At 37.4% G+C, this 22,877-nt stretch overlaps 2 protein-coding genes across 2 annotated transcripts in view; one reads left to right on the top strand and one right to left on the bottom strand.

Moving 5' to 3' along the window:
- LOC135200335 (synaptobrevin-1-like) overlaps positions 1-3,963 on the bottom strand; it is an 84,648-nt gene extending 80,685 nt beyond the window's left edge. The window contains 1 exon segment of the mRNA XM_064228905.1: positions 3,696-3,963. Within this exon segment, the coding sequence (XP_064084975.1) occupies positions 3,696-3,697 (2 nt within the window). The 5' untranslated portion in view covers positions 3,698-3,963.
- The window catches only part of LOC135200334 (large ribosomal subunit protein eL22-like), a 182,782-nt gene extending 163,891 nt beyond the window's left edge, over positions 1-18,891 (top strand). The window contains exons 3-5 of the mRNA XM_064228903.1: positions 16,734-17,330; positions 18,186-18,307; positions 18,668-18,891. Of these exons, the coding sequence (XP_064084973.1) occupies positions 16,734-17,330; positions 18,186-18,307; positions 18,668-18,827 (879 nt within the window). The 3' untranslated portion in view covers positions 18,828-18,891. The remainder of the gene's footprint in view (positions 1-16,733; positions 17,331-18,185; positions 18,308-18,667) is intronic.
- The last annotated feature ends 3,986 nt before the right edge of the window (positions 18,892-22,877 follow it).

The following is a 22,877-nucleotide window of genomic DNA, read 5'->3' as shown; positions in this document are numbered from 1 at the left end:
GATATCTTATGCACCATTTATTGAATGTTTGGAAAAATATGAAAAATATGTACATACTTGTTCCTGGCTTTTACATTTGAAGATGAATGAAGGGTAATGGATGATTAAAAACATACCCTCAGCTTACCAAACCTATCATTTTGATGACCTAGGTAGAAATGACCATCCAACCACTGAAGCAGAACAAAATTCATTGAAAGGCTAAAAAAAATCAGGCTTCCCAGTCAAAATACAGACTGCCATGGCACTTAGAAATCATCCCATCACAACAAGCAAACTTCTTATACATTTGTATAATCACGCAAAGTACTTCACTTCACAAATGATACCTGTAACCCATCAATATTTCTTATATTCTACAACAACAATTTGCCTCTCCTACTAATCAGTTCATTACCACTTCTTCAAGGAAAAATGTCAAAACTCAAACTCACATCAGCAGTTGTTTTCTAAAAATTCATCATGAGCAAAATTCCACCCTCATTGTGCACTATGTATACAATAAGGCCCAGATAGCATTATGACCTACTAGGCAATGTTATACTGTGTACCTAATAAACATAAAAAATCCGTAATTTTTCACTATAACATTCACAACCAAGGTAGTTATTTCACAGCTTGAGGAAAAATAAGCCAGAACCCCTTTTCCTGTCATCTTGTCTTTACTTTGCCAATCCCTATGGCTAACTTTCCTAAATACAGTACATAAAATAATATGCAGTACACTTGAAATATTAGTTATACAGCAATGAAGTTTTATAGTTTAACTGCATCATAAAAACAAAACAAACATAAAAAAGAAGTACAAAATGGTTTATGCTAACCTGACCACATAAACAAAAAACTGTATCATCAGAAGCCACACACACACAGCCATGAAATGACATTCAGTTTCTTCATTTTCAATAGCAAAGCTTACCAAATTTTGACCTTCTCCATTTTAGCAAAGCTTACCAAATTTTGACCTTTTCCATTATACTGATATTCTAGCATTCCATACTTTGACTAGACCTTCATGCTTTTATCCCCTGAAGCCATAATACTGTACACCAGTCCTGGCACTCAACATGGACCCAAAAGAAAATGCTGTGAAGCCTTAATCTTTGTATTAAAAAACAAAGTCATTCACAATAACCTGGAGGTAGTACAGTACGATTCAGTCACTCACAAAATGAAAAAAATTATAATAAATTTGTATTTTCCATAGCTAACAACCTGAGGTCTTAACTATAAGATAATCTTCTAACGCCAGCTGGAAACTGGTTAGAAAAAATCAAAGATTGTAATGCAAGGAATCTGCGACATCTGGCAACTTGCATATACAAGGTGGAAGCTGGTCACTGACCGGGCTTGAAACCTCATAACGCATGTTTCTTCCAACCCAGGACATAAGAAATATACTGTAGCCCATATTTTTCCCATTCTGGAAGGTCAATCAAAACATGCAGAAAAATTTGTGGGTAGTAAGATATGAACAAGTATTTGATAAAAAAAAAAAGTGCACCACTAATTATCTTCAATCCAGTTTATGTCACTGGCAATCTGGACAACTATGTCCTACTTAATTTTCTTCTGGAAGGTATATGTGTTATTTCTGTTATGAACCAGATGTAAATCAGTGTACTACTCTGCCAGTACAACTGTCCTATAAAATTTTAACATTCATGAAACTATTCCCCACCTACCTATACGTACAACAAACTTGGGAAAATTTTTTCTTCAACTTCTGTTCTAAGATTTAACATATCATGGATAAACACCAAAACCTGATCAGCTTATCTCTCACACAAACCAAACCTTTTTCTATAATTACATTAAAAGCTTCTCATCACTTTCAATGTTACCTCACGTAATGATGCAACTCGGGAAAAAATGGATGAAAACCTAACCTACATACAACTTTGTTGAAGGTTTGGAAGTCGTACAACAAATTGTAGCCCTTTAAAAATGGATAAAACCGACATTTCTTATGCTAATTCTACTTGCCTCCATCAAGATTTAACAATTTCACGAAATCCGGAGGCCGATTTCTCCTAAAGGCCAACTTCTGCAATTTCTAGGCTGGGTTTTCCTGAACAATGATTTCTCCAGATTACAATCAAACAATATGGCAACATACTTACAATGTTAAAAGTCAGCCTCACCTAGTTTCAGTTATCTTGACTGAATTCTGACTTCTACTCGCATGTATTCTCCTCTCTTTTCATCTGTCTAAAACTCAAAAAAAAAAAAAAAATTTTGTTTGCACCCATCTTCAAAACTCTCCCCAAAATCTGTAAAGACATGCACAAGGGCTGTATAATGTGCAAACTTACCTTACCATTACATACACCATTACAAAAGGGCCTCTACATACACCCAAAGAAATTTCATGCTAACCTTATCATTATGATTAACATTACAAAAGCCCCAGTAACTTTGATGGTAATCTTTTTCTAATAATGATGACAAATACATTACAAATTGATAATAAATTTTACCATGTTGGAAAATGATTATCACCATATCATGAGAGGTGGAAATAAATTCTGTGTTTATAGCTAGAATCTTATTCTTCCCTCACCTCAAATTCTAAAATCTTTTGTCTGCTTTTATGCAGGGTGTATAGACTGAGTACGCTACGTGAATTCACATAGATAACAATTATCTTCCTTAGTTATTAATTATTACACTGCTCAAGTTACCCCCCTAAGCCACAACCCAGAGCTCCCAACTCAATCTGATGATGCACAACTGACCTCATGAAAATATGCCACACCCAGATTTAACAGATTGTGATGGATATTTTATCTAAAGATTATCCAATCACATAGGATTTGTGGTTATTCAACATGCTTGAATTTAGACCTACCCTGAAAATAGGCCTGGCACCCAACATGGGCCAGCAAAATCCCAAAATCTTGGCAATGCAAGAGACCCAATTTCACCATTAGAATAAATTCCAAAACCGGTAAACACATAAGAGAGCTGGATAAATCTGTTATTACAAAACTGATGAAGAGTCAAAAAGACAAATCACAATAAGAAATTGGAAAACAGACAACACAAAAGAATTACTAGGGGTAGTCAACACTCTCTCAGCCTTACAATTATCACACACACATCTTATGGCAGGTTCAAGATATTTGAAGTTTATTGCAAAATCACCGATTAAAATCAAACTAGGTATATGATAAGCCGAGGCTAGCTTCCCCAAAAACTGAACCCAATGACTGACCAAACATGACCTGGGCCACTTGCTTAACATTACCCTTAGCGGGCCAGGCCCAGACTACCCTGAACCTTCTCGAATAAGAACATTTCCACTTGATACTACCAGTCTATTCAAACAAATCTCTAAAAACGATTAATGTATTTGGTATGAGGGTATAAAGTCATGCCACACCCACTCTACTCCCACAACTGTCAACCTCGACATCATTTGCACCCAATAAGGAAGTCGACCCCGACTACAATGAACCGAAGGCCTGTCGCCCAGATGTCTTCCTTATCCCACAGAAAATGAACTGGCGAGAGACTTGAGCGACGCAAAAGAGGTCATTGCCTAGGCCAGGCCGAGACGACGACCGTAACACCTGACGAATAATACTAGTAGTATTCCTTCCAATGCCCTCCATTGGCACAAGTCGAAAACCAGAATAATTCATTTTCGAACACTCAGTCGGTTTCTTTGAAAGCAAGGAATGACGGCTTACATGTTTCCTGTCTCCTGGGTCGCGAGGAAAGAGAAGGAAGAATTCCTCGCAGCTAGTCCACCTCGAAATGAGAGAGAGCGAGAGAGCGAACTTTGACAGTTGTTTCTCTTTCGGCTCCTCCAGACTCTGCCGATCGATGCAAGACACCCACACCTATCGACGAGACCTTATTTCACGGCTCTGTCTCTTCTGAAACCCCCTTTTTTCAAACGGACGGGTTTCCTCTAGCATTCGACAACCCTACTGCGTCTCTGGTTAGCACTAGGTTACTTACATTTCCCGTTAAAGTTGCCAAATTAAACGGTACACAAACGAAAATGGCCAGCCAGCTGCTGATGTGGTTGCAGTGTTACCAGACCCCGGGAACCGTGACTCGCCAGTGCTCGCGACTTTAGGGAAGGAAAAAGAAGCAAAGAGGAGACGGGGAAAGACTCCTCCTTCCCCTCCCCCGCATCCCCCACTCCAAAATTCGTGCCCATTTTCCTTTCTAAGGCTTTATCATTCACCGTGATGGTGCTAGAGTATATTATCATCATCTGGCATTAGACTGCTATAGCAAGTGGTTGTCCTATAATTATATTAAGCAATTAAATTGCGAATTTCATTACTGTCAATCTCCTTTTCAAAAATCGTATCGGTTTTCCTTTCAAAGGCTTTAACATTCATCGTAATGTTGTTAGAGTATATATTATCATCTGGCAATAGACTGCTACGCATAGGAAATGGTTACTACTCTAAAATTAAGTTGAGAATTTGAATGCGAATTTTACTATGATAATACTATACGAAAAAATATGTTCTAAAATGTTACTGATATTCAAAGCATGGTCACATTTTGAGAAGGAAATGAAAGTGTCAAGATAGTATAGTATATGAAAAAAATAATAATCAGTGATACTGGTTTCCCCATATTCATGATCATGACGTACATTTTAAACTTTTCCACTGGCGGTATCGACGCATACAAAATGAATACAGAGGGGTTGGGTGAGAGGCCTTCCTGTGGGGATGGGTCCTATGGCAAAAAGGAAAAAATAATCCGCATTGGAATGGAATTTAATGTAATCTGAAACCTAGACAGTCACATCTACAGCTGTCTGAACTCATAAAAATAAAACTCTTCAGGTGTTACGTTACTTAACCATAACAACTCAATATGTCATGGTTGTGGACCATATTAGTTAGTAGAAAGTGTATTTGTTCAATATAATTGTGACACCAGATTAAAGGTAAATTATGGAAGTAAAGACTTTACCTCGCTAACTGGGAGGTTTTAACAAGAAAATCCATCATTTTAAATCTCTTTTACTCATTATCCATTATCAAAAGGGAATAAAAGATAACGAATCTCATCGACGATATATTATACAACGCTGATGATAATTCGCTTTCGTTTTGCTATTCAAATACTTGTGATTCATTCGTTATAGCTTATGCTTGGTTTGCGTGAAAGAACCCATTCCGTTTATATGGAAGACTCTAATTACTCACAAATTAGGCCCAGTTTGAAGATAACGTAGAATTTTTAAAAAATATCAACATGCTGCTTTTCAATAAAAGGAAAAAAAACTGTGATTGGTAAGCTCAGATGTTAGCCTAGGCTTCAAAGTGTATCAGTTTTAGTTAGAGAATATAACTTTAATCTTATGTGGCCGAAGTGGGTCAAGAATAAAACAAACAAGTGCTAATTCAGGACGGATGGATAGATGTATGGCACTTGTGTCAAAGCCTATAAAAAGGAATTAAGACCACTTAATGTCGATGCCTTATTTTAAGTAATTGAATCAAGTATAGTCACAGGCTATTCACATTGAAATGCGAACGGACATGAGGTGCATGAATTACCCTGTACTTATGCGTATACATATGCTTATATGTATATGTGTGAGCAACCGTGTTGTTTATGTATGAAAGTCAATACACATTTATGCTAGTGGGCCTATGCATGTTTTTTTTTTTCTTTTATCCACAGAAAATATAGTCACGCTACCCGCTGCTTATCAGATTCAGATATCCGATTAACGGTGCTAAGAACGCCACGCCTGGTTAAAGCACCATTAATGATATATAATTAATTGCCAATAAGGTATATTCCAAGTTTTAAATATACATAATAGAGTGGGACCCTCTGGAGCAACGTGAAATATGTAATATTTCTTGGTATTCAGTTGTCACGCGGTTTCTCTCAAACTGGCGTCAATTTATGATATTTTGTCATGAATACTTCATTCTGCAATGTATATTGTACATTTATTTTCATATGAGTGCAATTGCTTGGTTTATTTCCTTTGCAACATTTGGTGCTCTAATAATTATCTGCCTCACTGCATGTGTCCTGTTTGTCATCATAATCAGTCTCTCTCTCTCTCTCTCTCTCTCTCTCTCTCTCTCTCTCTATCTCTCTCTCTTCTCCCTCGCTCTCTCTCTCTCTCTCTCTGGGTGTTTACTCCACAGTCTCAGCGGACTGAGCTGGTGGACCATTTTTTTTTTTTTTCACTTTTCCATTGGAAAAGCTTAGATGGTAACAAGGTGAACAACCAGAATTTCTTCCCCCTTTCCTTCATATCTAAGCCTTAAAAGGTCACTGTTTGTCCATCCCGTCGGCCTTCGCATAGAACTGCTTTAATCTCATATCCCCACCCCCCAAAAAATTAATGGAAGGAGGTATAACATGCCGTCACCGACCTTGGCAGCCATCCAACTTCACAGGATGAAAAATATTTAATTCACAGCACGCTTTCTCGCCATCTACCCATAATGCAGTGCTGTTTACAGATCTCACTCACACAGCTCTCAGGCCTCATTGTGACCCTCTGCAGTTCGCCGTAGACGAGTAAAATATGTCGAAAGACGTCTGATTGGTTACCCCGCGCGGACAGCCTTCCGGTCTTATCCGTGCGGGGTGCCGGCAAAAGCGTGTAAGCTCACACGCCAAGGATATGCTTTAAGATTGTCTGCCACATTAGTGAAAGCAAATTCATGCATCGGTAATTCTCTCGTGGAATTTGAATAAAACGTTCTTTCATCATATCTTTAATAGTTTTAGAAGTTCAAAATATTTGTTTAAATTATATTATATTCAAAGCCAAATAAACATTTTCAGTTTCGACCACCCCTAACAGTTTAGCGCAAGAGTTTTAAAGGCAGTTAGTCAGTCCTCTGCCAGATTAAGAGCTGTGCGTGTTTATTTGTTCAGTTACGTGGTTTCTAGTTTTCGTTCCAAGCTTACTTGATGTACAGTTTGTTTCCAGACAACCCTTCAAGTTATAAAATATTGTTCGGTATTACTTTTTGTTGGCATTTTCCATTACTGATTTGACCTATGGCCTGTTTCGAAAGGTTACCGTAAAACCAAGAGGTAACCTTTCGCTTTTTGGTAAAGTTGACGACGTTCCATTAGGCCCAATATATATATATATATATATATAATGATAATTAATTATTATTCAAAACATAATTCCACATAATGGGGTGCCAAGTACAAAAAAGCAAGAAACAGAAATTACACTAAAATTCAGGTAAAACATACGAACACTCATACATTCATGCATACATGAATAGTAGTTGAGCAACGTCATTAAAGTTCAGGCAACGTACTGGCAGAAGAAGAAAAAAATCTCGTTTTAATGTTACAACACAGCACACACAAGACAACATTAAAAACTCGAAGTAGCCTGAATTTGCTTTGGTTAACAACTTTTCTTATCTATTTTTTTTATTCTTTTTTTCTATTAATCTCCTTTTATGATTGCTTCTTAAATGTGGTTGTAATGTCTTGGCTTGTTGGTAATAAAGTACTATTTGTTATCTACGCTTGATGAAAATCTAGTCAATACCCCGTAGAGTTTTAAAGACTGTTCCTGAATTAAAAAAAAAAATCAGATAAAAAGGAAAAACGATGAAAATCCTTATTACGTACATGTCAGCTTAATGAACCACCAGTTACATTAAGAATGTAATTTAAGTAATATATATATTGATTTCAAATGTTTCCTTCAAGTATAGTAACGTATAATATTTTCGTTTTCGACGAATCAAGGAATCGTCAAGAAAAAGCATGTTATCTAAGATTTTAAGAACTATCAGTCACGTATCTCACGCGCGCTTAATTAAATTAATCAATCAATAAAGAAAGAGAGAGAGTGGCCGCTTCCTTTTTTATTATTCATTTGATTCTTGTGGGGTAGTACAACATCCTTCATAATTAGCGGTAATCACTTTCATCTCTCGAATAAGTAGTGTAGCAACCAGATGGTAATTCATTCATGCACCTTCCTAACATTAGGTTATACAAATCTACACGCAAGGAAATGATTATTGTCAGTAGCTATCTATCTAACTGTCAAGATCAAATTTATTCACAGTTACCTATTCTTCGTTAACCGCAATTTCCTTTCTTTTTATCCAAAACCCCGTTCGCTCCACTTATTCGAATTCATAGGGGCGTGTAATTTTTCGCGACATCTCTCCAGGAGATGAGATTTGAATCAGAAAGCCATTTTCCCCTTTCATGCAAACTTGCTCCGCCAAGTCCCCAGAGAAGGGAGAGAGAATTCCTTGTGTCTGGCATCACTGCCAGGGTGACTAGAGCTTGCGCACAGACTCACAGAACCTCACTTCCTTGTCTCTGATTGGTCAGTGTTTTGCAACTTGTCAATACCATTCATTTTACTCGATTTTTCATATATTTTGTTTGTTATGCAATATTTCCTGTTTCCAAAAAGAGTATCTGTTTAAGGTCGTATTTTCTACAAGCAGAATGAGAGTTAAAAACAATAATTATTACATTAATCAGAAATGGTTTTCTGTACGAGAAAGATCTCTTTATGTCCGGTTGTATTATTTACTATCGCAAGACATTGATTTCATCCTGAAGATTATTTAGTGATCTTTCCTTTGGGGTGAAGAAATCGACTTAGGCTCTCAATTGTATCATTGTCCTATTGTTTAAATATGAAAAAAAAAACATGTATTTATTCGAACATGGCAACATGAGCGTATCAACACACATGACTCATTCATAAATGACGAACGTCGTATTCCCATTCCGTCAACGTATAATTACCCCAGGTTTCTCGGTCAAATATTATTGTATGCTTACTAATCCGATTTGCGAAATATGTCCACAGCGCTTTAGTAAAAATCTGGAGGAAAATGGTTCTCCGAATAGAGTACGTTTTAATAACAACGATTCCGTGGGTCTAGAATACAGTAGGTACGCGGCTTGAGATTTCCAACGACGTATTTCCTCAATACTCCGTCGTAGTAATTGCCATGGACATACACAGTTTCAAAACAACGACAGTAAAAGTACGAAATGTCATTTACAAGGTTAACTCATTGTGCGTCTAACACAATAAGTATCTCGTAAGTCTTAGTAGTGTTGTAGGTCACGTAAACCATGAGCGGAGGTCACTCACATTGTTCTTATGGAGTCTTGTGTGCGTTCTTGGTAAAAAGAAAAAAAAGGTTGCGCCCCCCCCCCTCTCTCTCTCGCTCTCTCTCTCTCTTGGCTAAGGTCTCTCTCCATCTCTATATATATATTTATATATATATATTATATATATATATATAATATATATATATATTATATATATATATATATATCGGCTTCAAAGTCACAACCGCAAGGGGTGTCTGAAATTCTGCCACTTGTGTTTTTCCTGTGCTTTATCTTCCACTCATCTCCAGGCTCCCTTCTCACAGTTCTGATCCAAGTAGGTCTAGCCTTTTCCAACTCTTCTGTTGCCCAGCCCTTCTCAGCCTTTTTTTTTTTTTTTTTTTTTTTATCATCTCATCTACATCTACGTATGGAACTTCCGTAATTTTCCCTTAAAGTATCAATTCTAACTCGATACTTCCACCCTACTCATAATATTCTTCTGGACGCTTTTTCATCACATCGATAAAACCTTTTATCTGTATATAAGCGTCACTATCATACCACGATATTCATGTCCGTATAGCAACACTGATCGTACCAGACTTGTGTATAATCTTACGCCCGCATACAATCTCAGTCTATTTGATTTCAAGTTATTGAAAGCCAGGCTTGTTTGATTTGCCCTGTTAAGTCCGTCACTAAATTCAAGCTCGTGAGAACCTGCATTGGATGCCATTACTCTTTAATGTTTGAAAGGTTCAAACTCATATATACCTTTGAGCATATTCTGTCCCCATTTCTTGTTTTTCTTGGACTTATTTAATGTCCCATGAAGATATATGGCGTGTAGTATTATGCACGCTTTGCAAATCTTGTGTTTTGCTATAAAGCAGCATCTTCAGCATATGCTAATTTTTAAATTCCTATAGTTTCTCCTCGCAAAATTCTCTTCCATCTTCATTGTTTTACCATAAAATCTAAGAGGAAAGTAAACAGAGATGTTGATACACCATTCCATTAATGTTCCACAGTTTACTCCAAATGCACTGTAAGAAACCCCACCAACATTAATTTCGGTTACCTTTTCATATTTAACGGCGGTGAAAGGGTGACGTAAGACCTTCCATGATACTGGTCTGTGGATGATGTAAATTGTCATTCGTAACATTTGAGCTGTGCAATCTCCGCCTTTTCTAAAAACCAGTTTGTTTATCTCTAAGATTCTTGTCTATTTCTTTATCCTACCTATGGGGCACTGTGTATCCTGAATGTTTTCGTTACAGCCAATATCATTGGTTTAATGACTCTACAATTACTGCATTTAACCAGGTCACCTTTCTTTGGTATCTTAACTATGATTTCTAATTCTCAATCATTAGTCTTTGTTTCATTCCATATTCAGGTCAGTATACGAGGCATCGTTTCACGTTCATTTAAAATCATCTCGACATGAATTCCATCATAACTGAGCGGATTCCATCTTTTATGTTTATTATTTATTCTTCAAAAAATATGAATTCATGCATAAGCACATCCAGGTCTTCGTCCGTTCAATTATTCCCTTAAATTCAGTTCTATTCAGGACATCGCTAAAATATTCCGCATGATTTGTTTTTCTTTTCCTTGTGTCATTATTCACCCATTCCTCCTTTTGAGTTGTATTTTTACTCTTTTTCTTTTCACCAATGGATATTTCACAAATAATTCTGTGGGCGACCCTAAAAACAAATGCCACTCCCCTGAATTCATGACTTTGTCAAAGTATTCTCCCTGCTTTCTTTTTGGTCTTCGGCTTACGTCACTGTCTAGACTTGAGTACTCGGCATGTTCTGCTTTGGGCTCTGCATCTCCTCCCTGGAATTTGTTCAAACGTACCTCTGTTTTGTTTAGTCTTGTTTATAATTCCGGCCTCAACAGATAACCAGCGTTTTCGTTATATTAGCACAGTGCTTCTTTTCCAACGACTTATATAATCTTTTGATGTTAAACCAGTCCTCACCGATTGTCTGCTCCTCTTCATGTGGTTTCTAGATTATTGTGAATCGATTTCGGCGTTCTCGCGCAAAAGCCTATTGATGTTCATCTTCAAGATATTTTGCTGTATCAGGCCTAGATACTGTCATAACTTTTGCTGGTTACTTTTTAATTTCATCTGTGGTGTGGCGATGATCGCTGGTGGGCGACATCTGCCCCTTCGTAGCTCTTTAAGCTGTCCTTTTCCTCTCGCGATTAATAGCTATATTTGAGATCTGATTGGTTTCAATGACTGCCTTGTGGAGATGTCCAAGTATATTTATGGATGTTAGTTTGTACGAAAAGAATACTTCCAATTACCAAATTATTTGTAGCACAGAAACTAGTAAAATGTACCGTAATTTCAATGGAATCTCTCCCAGACCATCCTTACCGATTATATCCTCACTGCTCTCCAGCCAATTGGTGCCTCGTCTGCTTTTGGGGTTAAAATCATGCCTCCTCCTCTTATACCAAACTCGTCTAGTTAGATTTAGCTAACCTTGTGCTGGCATGGGTTCTTTTGCTCTACTACACAGCAGCCCGTGAGAATCCGTCTATCCTTCCTGAATAAATTTAGTACACATTAGCCCATCAAATAGTGCTTTTTGCATTATATTCATATAGAATATCATTATGAGTGTATATTATACATGCATGCCTTGCAAGAGAACGAACCTTTGCGTGCGTATGTTATGATTTTAATCTAAATTCAGAGCATGGAAACCTTCGCCCACCATGACCGAGAAAACAGAGCGTGTGTTAATTCACCTAAAAACACAATGATGGTTCTGTCAAATCAAATCGTCCCCCCAACCACGCTTCCCTCTTTCTCTGCATCATCAAACTGTTGTGAAATTCTCTATCGGATTTTCTCTTACCACGTAAATTGGCTTTCTTTCTTTCTTTGTATGGTGTTTTTACGTTGCAACTTGCATGGGACCAGTGGTTATTCAGCAACGGAACCAACGGCTTTACGTGACTTCCGAACCACGTCGAGAGTGAACTTCTCCCACCAGAAATACACATCTCTAACCCCTCAATGGAATGCCCGAGAATCGAACTGGCGGCCACTGAGGTGGCAGGCCTAGACCATACCGACCACGCCACTGAGGCTCTGTGAATTGGCTCTAGCTCTATTGTCTTTGTACGTTTCTTGTTGTTAAGTCATTGCCATTTTGGCTTATTCTAAGATGATAATGAGATATGATGACAAAAGGGTGGATATAAGCTCAAAGGGTGGAATGTGCTCATTTTGTTCCACAAAGACAGGTTCCGTCCTATTATGATAATGTTGATAATAATTTCCATCGCATGTGATATTTGAATCTTTGTGGCTATTCGGTTCATGAGGGTTTAGGCCCGCCACCTACAATCACACCCATACAAAACGGTACCTAATGAATTCGTCATCATAATTCATGAAATCAGAATTCAGTGATTGTAGCTGCAAATGCCACCGTTGGATCGCTAGTCCATCCTCTCTTTACCTAGTCCACCCACACACTCCTATCTTTCGTGGGCGTGCGGTCGTCTGCGTATCACATTTCCATTTCCCCATCTTCAAGATTTGCACAGTCCCGATCTTTTTCTTGAAGCGACTCGAACCAGATCGACGTTGGTAAACACAGAGCCGTATATACCAAGGCCAATAGAATTCTATTGGCCTTGGTATATACGGCTCTGGGTAAACATATTCAGACTCCGGTCTCGTGTCAGCGAAACGTTCTCAAGGTCACCATGACGCCATGGACCAAACCGGGGACAAATTTCACGCAATATAGCGGTCGATAGTTATGAGAAGTGTCTAGAAATCGTAATGCCGAATGATATGACATTCGTCTAGTCAACGGGAGCTTGTCTATATTATCCTGTTTGGCATAAAAACGAGATTTCTTTGTAATCTCACGATGTAGTCGGGTCTTCGTTTCAGTTTAATTTGGCCTAATGCCGAGCACGGACTCTTTGATCTTAAACAGCCCGAATATCTTGCTGGTCTAACTGGGACCCATTGTCATTTGTGACGTATAGCTAAGATCGCCTTCAAGTTTAAATCACCTATTTATTTATCATATAAATCATGGGCGTTTTATCTACTTTAATCCGGGTTTTATCTACTTCAATGCGGGTTACTTTAAAGCCTGCCCTATCGATTGCTAACCAAACATGATACTTTCATGATGTCTGTATCAGATAAGATTTGCCTTATCTTGGGTGATTAGTTCGTTTGGAGGATTATAAACCTGTCTGTTACGCAGTCCCGGCTGTACACTTTATCTCCTATTATTATTATTATTATTATTATTATTATTATTATTATTATTATTATTATTATTATTATTATATTGGGGGAGGCAAGGAGTAAGTATTGCTCCTTCATGCATTAGACAAAATGTTCTTCAAGTTATAACAATTTTTGGCGGAGATTGTGACCAAGCAATTTCACAACTGAGGGGGCACACGCTCAGAGAATATTTCTTAGACCATACTTCCAAAATTATATCGTTCTTTTCATTAATATATATATATAATATATATATATTATATATATATCTATATATATTTATATAATATTAATTCAATTATATATATATAATAAAAATATATATATATAAAACATACATACACACCCATAAATGGCGGGTGTAACGAGTTTTTAACAAAATGTACGAAAGAGATGTTTTTATTTTAGCAATTGATAAATACTTATTTTAAGATTTACATAATACGCCGAGGCAGAGACAGAGAGAGTAAATTACATAATGCTCTGCGTGTGAAAGAGTAAATGACTTCAATGTGTTAAGTGTGAGAGAAAGAGGAAGGGGGAACTGGTACCAGGAACACCAACAGACTCCAATCCCCGGTCCCAACTCCACCTTGTTAACCAATACCGTTAATTTACGAACTAAACAAAGACCACATTTCTCCCGAGCATCGGAGCGATTCGGGCAAGTGAGAAGTTGCTTTGGGCCCATGATTGGAGGAAGGCGTCGTATAGTCTTTGGCGGGGAGGAAGGATCAATAACCAGTTTACGGACTTCCTTCTTATTTCTTCGCCCCTTCCATACCCGCCTTTGAAATTTACTCCTGCACGCCGAGAGTGTGGTTTTTGGGAAGTGATATGTTGTGTATAGTACTCAAGCCATGCTTGCACAAACATACACACACACATACGCAATTATAACTTACATACAAGTTTCACAGTTTCTAAACAATAAACAAACAATACACTCTCACACACACACATACATGTAAAGTATATGTATTCAGAAAGAATACTTGTAAGAAATGCGGTCTTAGTTTTGTTCGTAAATTAACCGTATTGGTGTTAACAATGGGGGTTGGGAGTCTCTTGGAGTCCCAAGAACCAGTCCTCTCTCACAGACTTGGCACAATTAAGAGATTTATTCTTTCACACGCTGATTAGTATAATGTGATTTGTCTCTCTCTCTCTCTCTCTCTCTCTCTCTCTCTCTCTCTCTCTCTCTCAGTATTATTACGTAATAATCTTTAACAAGATGAGTATATATTTCTTAGTTGTTAAAATCAGAATTCTCTTTTGCACATTTTTCAAAACTTATAATAGTTCCCAGTATATATATATATATATATATATATAATATATATATATATATATATGTGTGTGTGTGTGATGGTATCGTAAGTCAGGAAACCAGGTACAATATGGAATGAACCCCCTCACCTCTCAATCAGTAGGCTACATGAGACACCTACCGCTTCCTCACGCATGCTAATCGGAGACTGAGAACGCGAGAGTGGCGAGACTTAATTGGCTGTTTTGTTCCTCTGAAAAACGTTTAAACTGAGCATCATCATACTTGGTGGTCTAAAACTTAAAAGGAAGATCTCCATTTTAACTATATTTTTTCCTATTTCACTACCGTTGTGTCTGTATAACATTGCCCTCCGTTTTTTACAGACGTATTTATAGCCACCCATGACTGCATATACAACTACGATTACATCCGTTGCTGTATGATTTCATTTGCGTGCCAATAAAATTCGTCACCATATATCCCGATATAATTTATATTGTTGGTGCAGGGTTATTCTGAGAAACATTTTCATTGGTATTCAATCACTTTTCTGTTCTTTAAAATCCTTTTGAATAAAATCCTCAGCAGGTTTTTCTTTGTTCATATTCATTTTACATCATTTATCACAAATCTCTTACCGTTCTTTTGTTTTCGTTGGCAGGGGGAGCCCACTTCAAAGTTTAATATAACGCACAGTGCATTCAACTATCAGCTTTATCTATCCATAATTATCACCAGTATGAAGATCCAAACAGTTTAAGAATGGAAACCATGCAAAACCGATATATATGACAGTTTTTTGTAAGTGACAAGTACTGGAACACTGAATGTAGAAAGGAAATGAAGACCTACTTTTTGTGTGCGAAAGCTTTTTACACTTTTTTTAAAACGTACCAATTGAATTGTGAATGAATATAGCCTAAGTACATGAAAACTGCAGATGCTCCGGGTAGGTGTTCACTATATATCAGTGTCATCTTTTGGGAAACAAGTCACTGCCAATTGAGTAGACGGTATAGTGTCCTTCTTCAGCCATTATTTCTCGCTGTACTACGATAAAAATGCTTTTAACCCTTGATGATTTGGACAGCATTCCGACTTCTCTTCTCATTGCTATCTTCGTCTGTAGAAATAATCCTCTCGAAGTTTCCTCCTCAGTATTTAATAGAGGTTACTTGAACTTTCCTCCCTTGCCATTGATCAAGAAATTTTTGCGCCATTTTCTTTAATCGTTTGCATCTCATATTCGTCGTCAATATAAGGTTCTATAGCCATAATGCCATTAAGTACCATAAACGTTCACTCGGTACTTCCAACTGATTAACAATTAAAAAAGAATCAGACAGACGAATTCCTTCTATATTATCCGTCCTTAATCCTTATTCATCCTTTGTGGTCCTGTCTTTTACTTAGTCTAGTATGCGTATAGACTAACCATCATCCAGGTAACTTAGTAAAGGGGACTTCACTCACAGCTGTAAAACTCCAATACAAAGACCATACTGAATAACCTGAGTGAAGGTCATTCTTCTCTTCCTGTAAAGATGGTGATCGATCACCAAACAGTCCAACTGGGTTTTGAGTTCTGGTGACTGATTTCCGTATGGACTCTGCTAAAATAAATCTTGAATTTAACACTATCTTCTATATAGTACCATTACTAAATTTGCCGAACCCTTCAGAGGTAAAAATTATGCATTGCAAAATGAAACGGCCAAACCTATTTCAAGTGTCTGAGGAGTATAGACCCGTAAAATCCACCGGGGTAATGCCCTTTCCTTGTAAAGGAGAGGCGGTTGGGGATTACTTTTAACTTGCCCCCTGCAAAGGATAAATTAATCTTTTAAGTAATTTTGTTGGCCTCTTTACATAGAATTATTTAGTCATATGACATGGTGCTTTTTCTGCTGACATTGACAGTGGAAATGAAAAATAAACACAAAAAAGTATTAGTAATGGTAATAAATCTGTTCGCAGTTAAAGACCACATGGTAATTGAGCTTTCCAGCTCACCACCCATATGTAATTTCTTGAGCAATATCGCCTTCATATTGTTTATGTTGATTTTATTTTGTATTTTTCCAGGGTAAATCACAGAAAAAGGCAGCAAAATCCGGCGCTGATGGCGAAAAGAAAGCATCTGCCTCTCCAAAGCCAAAGAAAAGCGCGGGAACTGCCAAGGAGAGTAAAGGCAGTTCTAGTGATAAGACGAAAACCCCCGCTAGTGATAAGGATAAAGGAACAAAAGTTCCATCATCTGGAAAGAAGGCTTCAGAAAAGGCCAACAAGACCTCAGTTGCAGAGAAGACGCTCCAACAACCAGGGACAAAGAAGGCAACAAAACGCCCTGCGGCAGACAAGGCATTAGAGTCGGAAAAAAGAGCGAAACAAGTAGCCTCAGAGAAAGCTGACACAGGGGAAAAGCCTGCCCTGGACCCAAAATCAAAAGGTACCACAGCAGGAAAGAGTAAAGGGGCTAAGGGTAAAAATACTTCCAAAAAAGAGACGGCCACAAAAGTCAACAAGGCAGCAGCTGCAAGTACCAAGAGCCAAAAGGGGCAGGTTTTAAAAGGTGTTCAGGGCAAGACCGGCAGAGTAACTAAACGCAAAGCGGCTTCATTTAAATTCTACATTGACTGCAGACAACCTGTGGAAGACGGAATTATGAATGCTGCCGATTTTGTAAGTAAATGGTTTATCATTGCATATTCTCAATTTAGCTCTTAATTTAGAAGACATGAAGTGCAAGATTACTGAGAGTAGGCAATGAAAGTCATATGTAAGGTGAACAGATAGCTAGAACTATAGTAATTGTACTCTATGCCAAGTGTATTTTGGTAGAACATCACAATCCATTATTTTGTTGATTTCTCTGAATGTTCATTTGCAGGACTTTCGTGGATTTGGGAAAATCTGTTAATTGTCAGGGTTTTTTTCCTTAAGAAAAACACTGTTTTCACTTGGCAAAAAAGTCGGGTATTTTTGTATTAATGCTGAACTGGGAGGGATCTGCTACTAAGTTACATATTAGGGTTGACTTACAGTGGCGAATTTAAGGGGGGGAGGCGTCCTTTGGTCACATGTCCCCGCCCCCATGGCTATATAGAATAGAGCATTTTCTTTAAATCATTACTAGTAGAAAAAAAATTTGCTTAATAATTATTTCAACAACTACTATGACTACTGTGAGTATATATGTGTATGTGCATACATATATAAAATTGATATATATATTATAATTATATATATATATATTATATATATATATATATATATATTATATATATATATATATAATATATATATATATATATATATATATATACACACATGAGGGGCGGGTTGCACTTAGGATTATCATATATATATATATATATATATATATATATATATATATATATATATATATATATATATATATGATAAACCTAAGTGCAGCCCGGCCCGTATGTAAGATTTCTAGATCTGCCACTGGTTGACTATCCTACCCGTAACTGTTGGATGATCTGCAACTTATAGCTTCCATAACTTTCGCAGGAAACCTACCTACTTGGCCACATCAAGATTAACGGCAAGACAAATAATTTATCAAATAAACTACGACTTGAACGAAATAAAGATAAGATCATCATTCATGCCGAAGTCCATTTTTCAAAAAGGTTGGTAAATTTCCTTTAAGCATGTTAATTACCTGCTATGTGTGTTGTCCCATGGTAAGTGCTCATAATTCATTTACAAAGATTTTTATGTTTACATAGTTTTACTGTAAGAGACGGCATCACTTAGGTCTTAGAGTTTTACCTATTATGCTTGAATTTCATGCAAAAGATTCCACAAGGCAGAGGCCTGTTTTTGCTTCTATATCGTGGGTTCAACAGTGAGTTCACCGAGTTTGATATGGTTTTCTGTAGACAGATCATGACTCACCTCACTAATGAAGAGAAGACACTACCTACTGAGGAGTCAAACCAACAAATAGTTGTTTTTTCTGCTTTAGTGATTTTTTTTTCTTTTTCTAGATATCTCAAGTATCTAACTAAAAAGTACCTCAAGAAGAACAATCTCCGTGACTGGTTGAGAGTGGTTGCGCCGCCTGGCGTGAAAGATACCTACGAAATTCGTTACTTCCAGATCAACAATGATGAGGATGATGATGATGACGATGATGGCGACGAATAAGTTTTTCCCATTTTTGTCACTGGATGGAAGAGTGACAGACTACTTAATAAAGGGTTGTTGTAATCTTTCTTGTTTCATTTCTTCCCATTGCCTTTTAAGAGAGTTTTTGATGCATACATTTTGGAAGGGGCTTCTATTTATTCGGAGGTAAATATGGTAGAATTCTGAATTGCAAGGCAAGTGTGAGGAGGGCACTTAATACCACCAACTAACCCCAGAGCCGTATATGATGAGAGAGAGAGAGAGAAAGAGCTGGGACATCGCTCAGGTGGGTGAGCGCGGCTGAACAGGACAGAAGCAAGATGGCGCCCTGTCAAATGGTTGGCCAAACTCTCTCTATGTAACCCCACCATGGAATAAAAGATGGGAAAACAGTGAGGCGTAACTAATCTTTGCCGATCCCGCCTCCGCCTGGAGAAACCGTCTCTTCACAAAGTAATAAGTTACAATGAAAACAGATTGTCTCCTTTAGAATAAATAATGAAAAGGCACGACACCTTTGTGGCGGGGAAAGTTCACAAAGCAAATTGCCAATAGCAAGTTGGACTCTTACAGTCCATATTTAGAGAATCTTAAGCTAAAATAATTTCCAAGACAGTTTTAACATGGTCATAGGTGCCAAGATATCAGTTTTAGGATACAGAAGCTGCTAGTCACTTTCACTAGACATGCACGTATTTTTAGTATCCCATGTGATCCCTTAATTTTTGGTTACTTACCAATGCAACAACTCGTGTCTAAATTTTCACACTTTTTGGATATGATTATCACTACAAAAATCTCTTCACCTCTCAGTTTCCTTACCATTTTCATTATGATCATCACTACAATATAAATATTGAATCTGAGCGTGCAATAAATATTTTTGGTAGCCGCAGTCGTCCTCAAAGAGAGGCTGTAGTCTCCCACGGCAGAAATTGGGTTTCTCACAAAAAAAAAGACTTAGGTCATGGGAATTGGTTAATAAAAACCCAAGTCCAAAACGAAGTTGAATCAGTTGTCTTGAGCCCCGTTGAAATGAATGGGTATTAAGAGATACCCTACTTACCAGATCTCTGGCTGTAGTATTTCCAAACCTTCTTGCAGTTTTGGGCAGGGCAAGAGAGGGAAGTGGCTTTGCCAAATCAAACCTCAACCAATTTATTTGCCTAAACAATGCCAACATAATCATTCTCATATGTTCTTTTTGTCATATTAAAATATTTCGTAACATTTGACATTGGATAACGACGTAAACATTGCTTTTGATTTTAAACGTGGCACAGATTTTGAGCTACGTTTCCCAGTTCTCTTTTTTTATATAATAAGACCAAGTTAGAGTCCGACAATAAAACTTCAAATCAGAATTTAGTATGTACAGGCGTTAATATCTGCCTTTAAATGATACTAATAACCCTTAGCGAGACTCATTAATGAAAAGAAAACTGGAAAATATCTCATTAATGTAAAGAAAACTGAGAGGTTGACACACAATTTCAGGATGGAGCGGCCTTCCCCAATAAGTACTACTAAATGACACTCGGTCCCTCCTTCAATATGGCAATGAAAGCCATAGAAACAACCATATTAATGAGAGTCATAGCAGCAACCTTTCTCCAGTTTTAACGGAATATTTAGTGCAATAATTTTACAAAATCAATAACCTCTCTGGGAGGAATCAGCCTTAACTATCTCTCCACTTTAGAAATACATCAGCCTTCTGTCTCTTCACTTTTCAAACAGTCAACCATGTGAAGACGGAATTTCATAATTTTGTGGTGACTGGGAAATGAGACTTTATGGCAGAGATAAAAGCATTGTATCCGCCATCCAGTATCTGTTGTTTGTATGGTGTTTTTACGTTGCATGGAACCAGTGGTTATTCAGCAACGGGACCAACGGCTTTACGTGACTTCCGAACCACGTCGAGAGTGAACTTCTATCACCAGAAATACACATCTCTCACTCATCAATGGAATGGCCGAGAATCGAACCCACGACCACTGAGGTGGGACACCAATACCATACCAACCACGCTACAAAGGAATGGACAACACTTGTCCTCCCTTATGAGAGGGAAAAAGCTCCCATTGAACATGGTTACCCAACAATTGAGATCTCTGCTTTGTGGTGAGATTCAAAGCTGCGCACACACACGTGACACACACACACACACACACATACCAGTTCAAAGTGAGATTACCAAATTAGGGCAACCTCACTCTAACTAGCATTTGGGGGTTTGATTCCTACCACGGAAAAGAAAGTTCATTTATTTTCCATTTGATTTTGTACTGATAAATATACATAGTATTCGAAAAGTCATTGTGGCTGTCAACTATACTTATAAAATGATTAAGCTGTAAAATACAGAAGTTACTGACAACCAATCAATATGCCTCAGAGGTCCACAGTTATGTGAACTTGATCATCGATCATGTCAGTCGTGACTTAGTTATCGTGATAGGCATCTAATAGGGCCAGGTGTATGAATATAATCAAACGTCTTTATCTATCGAACCAAGAAGGAACTTTGAATGAAAATGAACCCCATTAATTCATTGATTTTTCTACTCACAAGGATTTTGCAGGCAAACTGCACCTTTTGTAACTATTTGAAACCTCTGTGAATATATGACAGTAGGTTATTGAAGTAAAGACACCAAAAGTGACAAATGAATTAAGATTTCTCCCTCAAAAATAATTTTTTAAAAATACCCATAACTATACATAGAAACAAAGGATTAACTTACAACGAAAACCATGAAAAAAAATTTAGTTCGTTAAAAGCACTACTGGAAAAGCTCCAAATCTATGAAAATCAAGGGGAATATATTATTCATTTTACTGAGAAAACCATTAACAGAAATTTCCCACTTACTTATTAGAACTACAACATAGGTAATTTATTACAAAATAAGATCAGCTCAATGTCTGTTGACTTTATATATAATTTGGAATTGTCTTCTACATATTTTCCATATATACAAGTGCCTGGCAATCAATGCCAGTCTATCTTACTACCATCTGTTTAAAAAACATTTCTCATAAATGGATGGATGTGTATTCCCTAGGACTGGCAGTCGCAGAGGACCATAATTCATGGCGCTGTGATCAGACATCTTGGGTTACTGACTAGTACATCTCAAGTTGATGGGGAATGTACTACTTCCTTTCAAAATCTTAAGACTTAGGACCTGGTTCAAGGAGGCACCTTACTCTTACATATGATAGGCTTTGACCTTATTATGTGCAAACCTTTGAGTTACCAGAGCCTTGGATCAATCAGCATCTCTGCCCCACAACATAACTGAGTGAGTCAGGTGTACTTATTTTTTTGTATGGTGATTTAATGTTGCATGGAACCAGTGGTTATTGAGCAACGGGACCAACGGCTTTACGTGACTTCCAAACCACGTCGAGAGTGAACTTCTATCACCAGAAATACACATCTATAACCCTTCAGTGGAATGCCCGAGAATCGAACTTGCAGCCACCGAGGTGGCAGGCCAAGACCATACCGATCACGCCCCTGAGACACTCAGGTGTACTTATGATTAATGGAGTTACAATGAACTATTATTAAGTAGTTTATCCAGACCACTGAGCCAATTTATTTACCTCTGACATGGGTGACCACGGGGACTTACCTTTATTAATGATGAAGTTTAAATATTTATTAAATAAATTACAGCTCCCTATATTTAATGATAGGGTTGCTTGAAAATGGAGGTCCCTAAACTTCTACAGTTTTCACCATAAACTGTTAGGTCTATTGATACAGGACTCCTCATGAAGTAATTTCCCATGGAAATAACCAAATACGCTAAGGGTGAATAATATCCATTGACATTAACATTCTAATAGCATCAAATGTCGCTATTCCACATTTAAAACAATTAACTAAAATTATATATATGTAGAACTCGAACAGCAGATACAGGAGCTAAACTGGAACTGAAAACAAGTGGTTTTACATATCCATCTTTGTGAGAAATATTTAAAAAACTTAAATATGATCATCATTGTTAAAGGACCATTCTCATGGTTTAATAAGTTTGAATCTCTTAA

This window comes from Macrobrachium nipponense, chromosome 26, assembly GCF_015104395.2.
Source record: "Macrobrachium nipponense isolate FS-2020 chromosome 26, ASM1510439v2, whole genome shotgun sequence".
In the NCBI taxonomy this organism is placed as follows: Eukaryota; Metazoa; Arthropoda; class Malacostraca; order Decapoda; family Palaemonidae; genus Macrobrachium; species Macrobrachium nipponense.
The sequence above is the reverse complement of the archived record's forward strand: the minus strand, read 5'-3'. Positions and strand labels throughout refer to the sequence as shown.